Raw genomic sequence first — 10522 nt, 5'->3', positions numbered from 1 at the left:
ATACAAATAATTGTTTAATTGCATTGATTGCCTCAAAAGGTTGTGCAACAAAATATTAAGTTATATCATTTTTGTCCAGCCCTATTTAATTAGTTTGTTTTTTTAAATAATTATGTTAATCAACAATTCAAAAGTAATGGCTGATTTTGATTATTTAATTTTCAATACATTTTTATTTATTGTTACTTTTGGTTTCAAGTGATTTCAGTGAGAATTAGGGGTTTTCCTTCTTTAACTGAGGGTACCAACAATTTTGTCCACGTGTGTATATCTTGTATTGTTTATGATTGAAGAAATGATTAACAACATGTAGAACGGTATTAATCAGAATCAGAATCAGAAAGGGGGTTTATTGCCAAGTTTGTTGAAGGAATTTGTTGTGGTGATTGGTGCAATACAGTAAAAATTAAAAAGTAAAAATAAAAATAAAAATAAAAAAAATATAAAAGCAAACAAGTATATGGAGGAGATAGAATAAAAGTAAAATGTATAAACAGAATAAACAGAAATGTACAATATGAGGATTCAAAAGTGCCGAATATGAATCTTTACAAAAAGTGACGTAGGATGACAGATGACAGATAAAATGTATAAACAGAAATGAACAATATAGACAGAAATGTACAATATGGGGTTTTTAAAGTGAATTAATGAATATAATTATAATGGTTGTTGTTTAACATAAAATCAACCAGAATAGCTAGCTAGTGTAACAGAGTTTTGTGGTTGAAAATCACAGCCAATCACCTTTTAGTTTACTGAGGTATTGTGAAAGCCCGTTTGCCAACCGCCAATAAAATCAAAAGAAGAAGAAGAAGAAGAAGAAAGCCCATTGGTTGGCCCACTGCGCATAAATACTGACTGTGACGTCAGCAACAGCGCCAGTGATAGCGATCGTTTTCACGGTAGGTACCCGAAGCACAGCGTTAAAGTAAATCTGTAAAAATAACATAATTCAATGACACAGCTATCATGATAGTATGTCTGACTAGATTTAAGTAAGAGGCGATTGCATTGCTCTCACTTTGATGTGCTAAATTGGTTAATTTTGTCAGTGTTTATAGTTAGCTTCTTTAGCTCCTCAGCTAAGCTAACGGTAACTCTTCCATAGAGGGCCCATGTGACCAGTGTCTCGCGAGAGTTTTTCACACGAGGCTGCGGAAAGCATTTGTGAGGCGTGTATTTAGGTAAGAAAATATCCTTATAACTCAGAGTAAATATGAAAATCGTTACCTGTGGCGGTAGATGGGAGTGTGATTAGACTAACAGACTGAGGTTAATGGATGATGATTTTGTGTTCTGGCTGATTCCTGTAGATCCACAAAGAATTGCGTGTCTGTTGACGAGCTGAGGCCCGACACTAAACAGCAGTGCAGCGTAAGTGCTGATAGAGTACACTGGAAGATAAGTTCATATGAAAATTTTTATTTTTACACACCTTCAACTGTACATTTTATGTTTCTGTCAAACTTATAGGGGAGATTAAAGGCTGTCGAGTGGCGTTTGACTTCCTGCTGTGCGTGTCTTTGGCGTGCAGGTGGCACACCGGAGTGAGAGAGTGAGTTCATGATTTACTAATGAACCTTTTATTTCAAGCTCATTTAGAATTGTTGTAATAATATAATGTGTATTTCTCTGTGACATAATGCACAGGAATGTAAAGTTATTTTGAGTTGTGTGGTTTAACAGATGTTTTATTTCCTTATTTTCCTTCCTTAGTCTACACTGCTTGGATATGTTTAGTGTAAGCTACTGTTGTCTAGAGATACCTACAGCTAGTAGTGAGAGTTCATTAGGTTGAGTTATCGGCAGTACTCGAGTTGATTTACTGCTGATGTGCATTAAGAACAGAAACAAGAAAGAATATGGTTTTTTTTTTTTGTTTTACTACTGATAACCTGAAAGCCTTAAAATCACAAAAATTAATGCTGTGCTCCCCGAGTGCAGTCGGGGAATAAAGACCCATACAAATAATTTTGCTCTGTCCGGTTCCATCATTTAGCACCAGGCCACATATATATGTCGGTTATTGTACCATATCACAGAAATGCACTAGTGTGTGCGTGTGTGTGTGTGTCTTCACACATGCGGGCAGGTGTGTGCACGAGCATTTCTACTTTGACACTTTTACAAGGAAACTTTCTAAAACTGTTCTTTGCCTTTCTTTCAGGTCGATTGAACTTCAGAAAAACACAGCCGAGGTAGGTACGACTAATGCCCCGTCTTTTTTTTCTTTAGGGGTTACATGAAGAAGCTAATTTGTGCATGTCTACATTTGCAGATGACTCACAGAGTGCAAAAATGGCGAAAACTCAAAAGAAACCTAGAGCAACTTCTCAGACGTTCAGACAGTAGCGATCAGGATAGTGCTAGCGAGAATCCAAGGCCTGCTAGTGTATCTGGTGACGGCGACCGTGACAGTGTTAGTGCACCTGGGACACCAGACCGCGACAGTGTTAGTGCACCTGGGACACCAGACCGCGACAGTGTTAGTGCACCTGGGACACCAGACCGCATCGACTTTGAGACTGATTTTGACTGCACTGACTCTGAATCGGAATCAATGATTGCTGACCCTGAAGTGACGAGCAGCTTTGAGGAAGAACTAAGACAGTGGGCACTGGAACACAAATTGACACACAGAGCAATCAATGGGTTATTGCCAATATTAAGGAAGCAAGGCCACCTATTGCCATTGGATTGCCGAACACTCCTCGGTACACCACAGACTAGTTCGACAGAACCAAAATGTGGAGGCCAGTATAAGTATTACGGACTGGAGAAGGGCATCCGTAGTTGCCTGAGACATCTGGAGGGGCAGGATGTGCACCTCAGTGTAAACATTGATGGTATACCACTATTTAAAAGTAGTGGAGTGCAGTGCTGGCCGATACTGGGGAAATGTGGCAAATTTGATCCATTCATTATTGCCATTTTCAGTGGCACAAAGAAACCTAGCCCTCCTGAGGAGTATCTCCGAGACTTCCTGACAGAGTATGCTCACCTCAAACAAGATGGTATAACTTTTGAAGGCCACACTTACTCTGTCACCATTGACTCTTTGATCTGTGATGCGCCAGCCAGGGCATTTCTGAAATGCATCAAGGGTCACACTTCATATGAGAGCTGTGAAAGATGCATCACCAGGGGTATCCGCGTTGATGGAAGAATAGTTTTCACTGGTGATGAAAGCACTTCCCGTACAGATGATGGTTTCTCAAAAGGGGAATATTTTAAGAACCATCAGCAAGGACGCAGCCCCTTCATTACTGCCGGAGTGCCTTGCGTTACCTCTTTCGTCTTGGACTACATGCACATGGTCTGCTTGGGTGTGGTGAGACGGATGTTGGTGTACTTGACACGGGGCCCGAAAATCTGCCGGTTATCAGCAAGACAAAAAGAAACAATTTCTGAGAAACTGGTTGCTCTGAGGGGCAAGATGCCCAGCGATTTTGCCCGACAGCCCCGAGCTTTACACGAGCTTGACAGATGGAAAGCAACTGAACTAAGGCAGTTTTTGCTCTACACTGGACCTGTCGTGCTGAAAAACGTGTTGTCCCTGGAACTGTACCAACATTTCGTGTCTTTCACTGTGGCCATGTCGATACTGCTGGAGTCAGATGACAGGATCCGCCAGCGTTATCTTCAGTATGCCCAAGACCTGCTCAAGCACTTTGTCAGGACCAGTGCTCGGCTCTATGGTGAAACATTCCCAGTGTACAATGTACATGGATTAACGCATCTCCACGAAGATGTCCGTCACTTCCAGTGCTCCTTAAATGAGGTGTCATGTTTCCCCTTTGAAAATTACCTCCAGAAAATCAAGAAGCATGTCAGGAGTGGAAAAAGTCCTCTGGAACAGGTGACGAGGCGTCTGGCGGAACTGGAACACTCGGGCGTGAACATGAGCGCTACAAAGCCTAGAAAATTTGCTTCCATCAAAACGAAAGACTGTTGTTTTCTTTTGAAAGATCAGCAATTTGCCTTCATTCGACAGCAAAATGCAGATGGTTCTTTTGAATGCGAAATCCTGCACCAGCGTCACACGTCACCATTTTTTAGCCAACCATGCAGCTCTGGATTGCTTGATATAGTGTGCACAGCAAACGGACAGGTCAGAATGAGAAATGCACAGTTGCTCGAGCGGGACCTGTACCGGAAGGTGGCCTGCCTACCCCGAGAAGCTGGTGGATTTGTCCTCATGCCCCTCCGTCACTCGCTGGAGCATTATTATTGAAGGTTAATCTTTTTATTCTGTTATCTAGAACCTAATAGAGATCACCTTTTCCGTTTTTTCCACCCGTTTCTCGATGACTACCTGCATTCAATTCCCTTCATTTCACCATAACTATAAACCACTGTTCTTCCCTCACCTGTTTCCATAACTGGCTTCGCCCTCATCCGTTTCCTGCACGCGCATCTGCCAACTCTATTGTTTTGTCCTAAAACCCTCCAATGTAGTCAATTGTGGTCCTGTTATCTCCTTATTAGATTAATTTGAGTAGTCATCTAACATTCTAATCATCCAACATTACAATTTGTGTTTTTGGTATGTCCTGCTGTGTTTCTCAATGTGTCCAAGAGTCCATTTGGATTCTTTGTTTGGGTTTTTTAAACCCATTGATGCCTGAACCTTAAAATGGCTGCCGTTCAAATGGAAAAACGAAAAGACTGAAGAGTCAAGGAGGCGACCCCGTCCTCCCTTCGCCAATCTTTTTGTTTTTCCATGGCCTGCATCAGGCGTCAATGGGTTAATTCAAATAATTTTGAGAACCACTGTTCATGTACTACTCTGTGAATTTGGATGATAATCTAACTGCAAATGTGTTCTGCCCTTTCCAGTCATGTATGTGAGGGCTGTGTGGAAGGAGGGTGACAGAGAGGAGGAAGGCGTGGTCCCACAGAACTGGGTGGATGAAGGGGAAAAGGTAGTTCGGTGGCCTTCAAGGTTTAGTGTCACTAAAACAGAGAAGGCGATAAGGGATCGGGTGGAGCCAGAGGAGGACTGGCTCGTCTTCCCCTTATTGAAAATTAAGATGACATCCGGTAAGTTTGGTTGTGGCTGGTTCTGTTAAGGAGATAAAGGTTAACTTCTGCCAAATTCGACATGCAGTTGTAATGCTCACGCTACCCTGGACTTGTCAGTACCTGAGATTTTTTTTTTTCTTCAGCCTTTTCTGAGATCCTGGTCATTGTAATGAGGGCAGAGTATATTCACACTTAAAAAAAAAAAAGGTTATGCAACATCAGCAGACAACTAGCAAACAATGATGCCTTTTGGGATGATATTTGGACTAGGCCTATGTTCAAAAGGTTTAATGTAAACAAAGTCTGCCCCCATAAGAATAGCTCAGATCTCAAAGGGCTGAGTCGAAAAATACAGCATCACCGAGTACTGACAAGTCATGGGTTGCGTGAGCATTACATCATATTGAAATCGGCAGAAGTTCTTCTTTAAGCTTGTGTGTAGCTAGCTGTAATAAATAAATAGGATCTAGAATAGATGAATGACTTTTCACGGATTGTTAATGATGTTTTGGTTTGTGAATCGTAGCCAAGCGCAGAGAATGCGCAATATACAACCTCACGAGCCTGGCTGAGGATGAAGAGGAAGACGATGAGAGACCGGCTAAAAAGAGGCCACGGAAGAAAAAAAATATTCCAGACTTCCTTGAAAATGGTATGCATTTCATTCTCAACATTCGTACAATATAGATGATTGTTAATCTGACAGTGGCCCTCAAATTTTATACTTGTAATTAACATTGTTATATTTACAGATACTTCTGAATCCGACGAGGAAAGCAACAGAGGTATTATCATCTATGATGATTTTATAAAATGGTTCTGGAATGAAGCATTATACATTTTTTACGATGTTTCTGTTTTGCATGGGTATTTGTAAATAATTGCGTATCGCTAATAGGTCCAACCCTGTCAAGCTTTCCGGAGCCTCCGGCCAAGGTTTCTCCCCTTCGTCATTCAATCTTTACTGAACATCCAGAAAGGGGTGTTTCCAGGTATGCTTAATGACATGTTTGTGCCTTTTTAATACAGTTGAGTAACTTGCCTAATACATTGCGATCAGGGCTCTAAATTAACTTTTTTCATCACCAGTCAAAATGGCTAGTAGATCCTACTAGCCAAACACACATTCAGTAATGGGTCAAAGTGGCTAGTAAGTTGCTCTTTAACACCAGCCAAACTGGAATTTTACCAGCATTTGGCCGCTTGGCGTTAATTTAGAGCACTGAATGCAATATTAAGTGACTCCAATGACACTTGGTCCAACAATGGATGCATCCCTCTCAGAAAAAGTAATGTCGTTATAGGTCCAGGTCTTGCTCCACCAGAGGCCTGTCCAGGTCTCCCAACCCCACTCCGTCCAGCTCGGCCACGTCTCACTCTGCCAGACGCCCGTCCAGCACTCCCTCGACCAGACGCCCGTTCAGGTCTCCCAACCCCACTCCCTCCAGCAGCTCGGCCACGTCTCCCTCCGCCAGACGCCCTTCCACGTCTCAATCCACGAGACGCCCCTCATGGTCTCCCTCCCCCAGACGCCCCTCATGGTCTCCCTCCCCCAGACGCCCCTCATGGTCTCCCTCCCACAGACGCCCGTCCGGGTCTCCCTCCCACAGACGCCCGTCCGGGTCTCCCTCCCACAGACGCCCGTCCGGGTCTCCCTCCCACAGACGCCCGTCCGGGTCTCCCTCCCACAGACGCCCGTCCGGGTCTCCCTCCCACAGACGCCCGTCCGGGTCTCCCTCCCACAGACGCCGGTCCGGGTCTCCCTCCCACAGACGCCGGTCCGGGTCTCCCTCCCACAGACGCCGGTCCGGGTCTCCCTCCCACAGACGCCGGTCCGGGTCTCCCTCCCACAGACGCCGGTCCGGGTCTCCCTCCCACAGACGCCGGTCCGGGTCTCCCTCCCACAGACGCCGGTCCGGGTCTCCCTCCCACAGACGCCGGTCCGGGTCTCCCTCCCACAGACGCCGGTCCGGGTCTCCCTCCCACAGACGCCGGTCCGGGTCTCCCTCCCACAGACGCCGGTCCGGGTCTCCCTCCCACAGACGCCGGTCCGGGTCTCCCTCCCACAGACGCCGGTCCGGGTCTTCCTCCCACAGACGCCGGTCCGGGTCTTCCTCCCACAGACGCCGGTCCGGGTCTCCCTCTCCCAGGCGCCCGTCCAAGTCTGGCTACGCCAGATATGGTGAGTTTAATTTAATAAAAGCGCTGTGCAATAAAGTATTTTGTACTAATGCATGCCTGATTGTCTGATTAAAATTACTCTTTTGTAGCCCAAGTCTGTTCAGTTTGTCCATGGTCAATTTCTAACTCCGCATTTCTGCGTTTTCAGATGTTAAAACCTGGACCTTCCCCTTGCCTCAGGAGGGTAAGTCTTGTTTTATTGATTGAACCTCCCTGGCCATTGATTCATCTCTCCTTACACAAACTTTCTGTTATTTAAAGGAATATGTTTGCCTATATGTTTTCAATATGCCCCACTCCAGACAAAAATGTATTTACTTGGTGCTCTCTAGTTCTACAGGAAGCTCTCTAAATGTGTACCTCAGTGACATCACTGCCATTCATATGCATGCTAGTGATGTCACTGAGGTACATGTTTAGAGAGCTCCCTGTGGAACTAGAGAGCACCAAATTAATCCATTTTACTATTTTCATCTTGAGTGGGGCATATTGAAATCATACAAACATTAAAAAGTGGTGAAATATTCCTTTAACCCATTGACAACTGGAAACATCATTTGTGTGTAGTTAACCCATTGATGCCTAAGCCTCAAAATGGCCGCCATACAACTGGAAAAACTAAAAGACTGGTGAAGACCCCCTCGCGCATGCCGGCAGGAGGACTGGGTCACCTCCTTGACTGTCTTCACCAGTCTTTTCGTTTTTCCATGGCCGGCACCAGGCATCAATGGGTTAACATTTAATTATCTTTTTTGAGTCTTATTCAAATCTCAATAATCTGGCGATTGTTTCTAATCGTAATAATCTTGGGATTGTTTCAGTATTTCAAAAAAAAGTTCTAAGCCTGCTGCTTCAGATTCGCGACCAACATTCTGCACCAACATCTGCCCTGGTTGGGAACATCGTCAGGATGGAGACGATGGAGCAATTTGAAGAGGAGGAAGTGCAGCTAATGGACCCCAGTAATTTTGAACGCATGGTGGGTTTTTCAAATCTGAAAATGTGTCTAGTCAATAGGGTTGAAGTGAAAAGGTATTGCTGAGCACTTATGATGCATATTCCAACAGGTGCAGTGTCTGGCCAGAGTGGGAGGAAGGGACGCAAAGGAATGTGTCAGAAAAGTCCTTGACAGGTGTGTTTATGCTGATAGCTGGTAAACATTTTGCACACTGAACTGATCTATATACCTGCTTCCTAACCTTTGGGCTACAACTGCCAGCTACACAGCAGTATTGTCAGCTATGTATTTCAAATTGTTATTAGCAGAGTAAACTATACTAGACAGAACTTGAAGGATATAATTGGCATTATGCCACGAGTAGTTCCATCCACGATATACACACAGGAACTATTTTCTCTTTGAAATGAGGGCTAATAGTGATATTTTTACTGAAGTTGTATAATTAATCTATTGCATAAAAGCAAAAGAACACAAGGTCGTGTGATATCAGCATGGCTGTGATTGTCTGCAGTACTCGTCCTTCAGCCACAATATTGCACTCCCTCATGTTCTATTGCTTAAATATAAGTCATTGTTAGCCTCAGTGTAATGGTTAGGGAGTAGATCTGCAGATTGTTAAACTGCATGTTCAAAATATGCCGTCTAAGTCTGTTAGCCAAAAGGTGGAATGACTTGTGTTCCTAACCGTTTTGTTTTTTTGCTGAAGGCTGTTCACGAACGCTCTTATGGCCCAATTTAACATGATGGGCAAGGGCCAGAAGGAGAAAAGGGCACTAAAGGGCACAAAGCTCTTCAAGGCAATACAAGGTAAGTCCATATCTATCTAATAATGCAGCAAATCTGTCTGTAGTGTGTCCTCTTTGTCTGCCTTCATCTTTGTCTGGAATGCTTGTGTTTGTTTGTGGAATGTCTTACACCAGGCAGTGTCGGTGCACCTGACCTAACATTCGGTTGTAAAGAGAAATGGTGTCTAACCTTTGATTCATTCTCCCATGCTGACTGCGACTCTTTCTACACTTTCCTGCTCTAAGGACTTTTTAGCTATAATGTCGACCCTTTCATTTGATGGCAGATTTCTTAATGTCACTGTCTTCTACTCTTGCAGAAGGAGTAATGAGGTTCGACAAGGCGGCAACGGAGGACCTTATCAGGCAGACCACCGCTGACCACCTAAAACATGCGCCGCAGAGACGCAAGCAGTGAGGTGAGGTAATCCTAGATTCTGACAGCAAATTCTGCACTGAGACTGCGCTCTCACTCTCTCACACACACACACACACAGGTGTATGTTTACAGTACATCGGGCAGCCCATTGCCATACAGCTTGGAAAGGAGTCATCCTCGCCTGTCCTGCATGCTATGTATATATACACAGAGCGCTTTTGTATTTGAGGATCATTTCTATTGAGTCCTTGGCTGTTACAGGGTTGTAGTGTTGCGTTTTTGTGTTTTTATTGTGTTGGAATGATAAATGTTACTAAAACTATGTAACATCTTGATTTTACTGATTGTTTTTTTTTTTTTTTTTTTTTTGTGTTCTCCATTTAAAATGGGAAAGTTTTGAATATATTATTGTAATGCTTTGGAAGAAAAATTCTACTGAATGTTCAGTAGCTGTGGTAGTGCTGTAGTATTGCTCTACTCTAACAGCAGTGTGGTAATCAGTGCCAACTGGTGACACCTGGGCGCGGTGTCTACCAGTGTATAAATCCAAGCCGGTTATTCATACTCTCTCTCTCTTCCTTCACTTGCAGGCACCTCGTCGATGTGGCAGTTTCCGTTTATCCTGTTTCCTGTTTTGCATCCTACAACACACATCTCCACTCTCCACACACACAACATGCACCTCATGCTTACTTTACTGACATCCACATCCCATGTTTTCTTTTTTTTATTAATAAACATATTTTTTTATTCCTTATCATGGTGTGTCTCCCTCCTTGTCATGGCTGTAAGAGCCAGGCTGTGACAGTTACTATTTGAATTTTACTTTGTATTGCATGCTCTGTTTTAAAAATGTTCCTATTTTATTGCTCTCTAAAAACCAGTGAATTTTGATTATACTGAATTGTGATTTCATTTGAAAATGCAGTCAATATAATTGTCATGAAATGCTATTTTGTATTGTTTGCATACATGGAGCATCAAGGAACTTCAGTCTGGTATGGGTGAGATTGTCGCATTTGTCTGAAGATCGGCTTTGTTTACTGTTCAAGTCTTGCTTTTCAAGAACTCTCTTAAAATGCCACCATTGCTGGGTGTTAAACTGTGTTTAACTATTTGCTTTGAAAATCGTCAATCTTAATTTAACCAGCCTATGGGTAAGAGGTGACCTGTTTGTCTATGGTGATC

At 43.5% G+C, this 10522-nt stretch overlaps 2 protein-coding genes across 3 annotated transcripts; both read left to right on the top strand.

Annotated features, from left to right (window-relative positions):
- Positions 1-887: 887 nt before the first annotated feature.
- LOC133442290 (uncharacterized) lies at positions 888-4999 on the top strand. 2 transcript variants are annotated; one of them, XM_061720256.1, is made up of 7 exons: positions 888-905; positions 1112-1187; positions 1317-1377; positions 1477-1558; positions 2171-2201; positions 2282-4239; positions 4843-4999. In XM_061720256.1, exon 6 carries the CDS (start codon positions 2282-2284, stop codon positions 4235-4237), a length of 1956 nt encoding a protein of 651 aa, XP_061576240.1. In that variant the 5' UTR covers positions 888-905; positions 1112-1187; positions 1317-1377; positions 1477-1558; positions 2171-2201; the 3' UTR covers positions 4238-4239; positions 4843-4999. The 2 variants fall into 2 exon arrangements, with proteins under 2 accessions (XP_061576240.1, XP_061576241.1); XM_061720257.1 differs by having other exon boundaries at positions 2171-2205.
- On the top strand, positions 4845-10091 carry LOC133442502 (serine/arginine repetitive matrix protein 1-like). The gene is made up of 11 exons (XM_061720513.1): positions 4845-5046; positions 5555-5680; positions 5781-5813; positions 5927-6020; positions 6333-7210; positions 7358-7393; positions 8031-8188; positions 8277-8341; positions 8877-8977; positions 9276-9374; positions 9925-10091. The coding sequence occupies exons 1-10, from the start codon at positions 4845-4847 to the stop codon at positions 9371-9373; spliced, it is 1791 nt and encodes a 596-aa protein (XP_061576497.1). The 3' UTR covers position 9374; positions 9925-10091.
- Positions 10092-10522: the final 431 nt, after the last annotated feature.

Source organism: Cololabis saira, chromosome 4, assembly GCF_033807715.1.
Source record: "Cololabis saira isolate AMF1-May2022 chromosome 4, fColSai1.1, whole genome shotgun sequence".
Taxonomy (NCBI): domain Eukaryota; kingdom Metazoa; phylum Chordata; class Actinopteri; order Beloniformes; family Belonidae; genus Cololabis; species Cololabis saira.
The sequence above is the reverse complement of the archived record's forward strand: the minus strand, read 5'-3'. Positions and strand labels throughout refer to the sequence as shown.

What these genes read in the sequence shown, in the direction of transcription:
- LOC133442290 (XM_061720256.1), top strand. Translation starts at nt 2,282, where the DNA reads ATGACTCACAGAGTGCAAAAATGGCGAAAACTCAAAAGAAACCTAGAG.
- LOC133442502 (XM_061720513.1), top strand. Translation starts at nt 4,845, where the DNA reads ATGTATGTGAGGGCTGTGTGGAAGGAGGGTGACAGAGAGGAGGAAGGC. An exon ending in CCAGTAATTTTGAACGCATG is followed by an intron (nt 8,189 to 8,276) that starts GTGGGTTTTTCA and finishes ATATTCCAACAG; the next exon opens with GTGCAGTGTCTGGCCAGAGT. An exon ending in GTCAGAAAAGTCCTTGACAG is followed by an intron (nt 8,342 to 8,876) that starts GTGTGTTTATGC and finishes TTTTTGCTGAAG; the next exon opens with GCTGTTCACGAACGCTCTTA.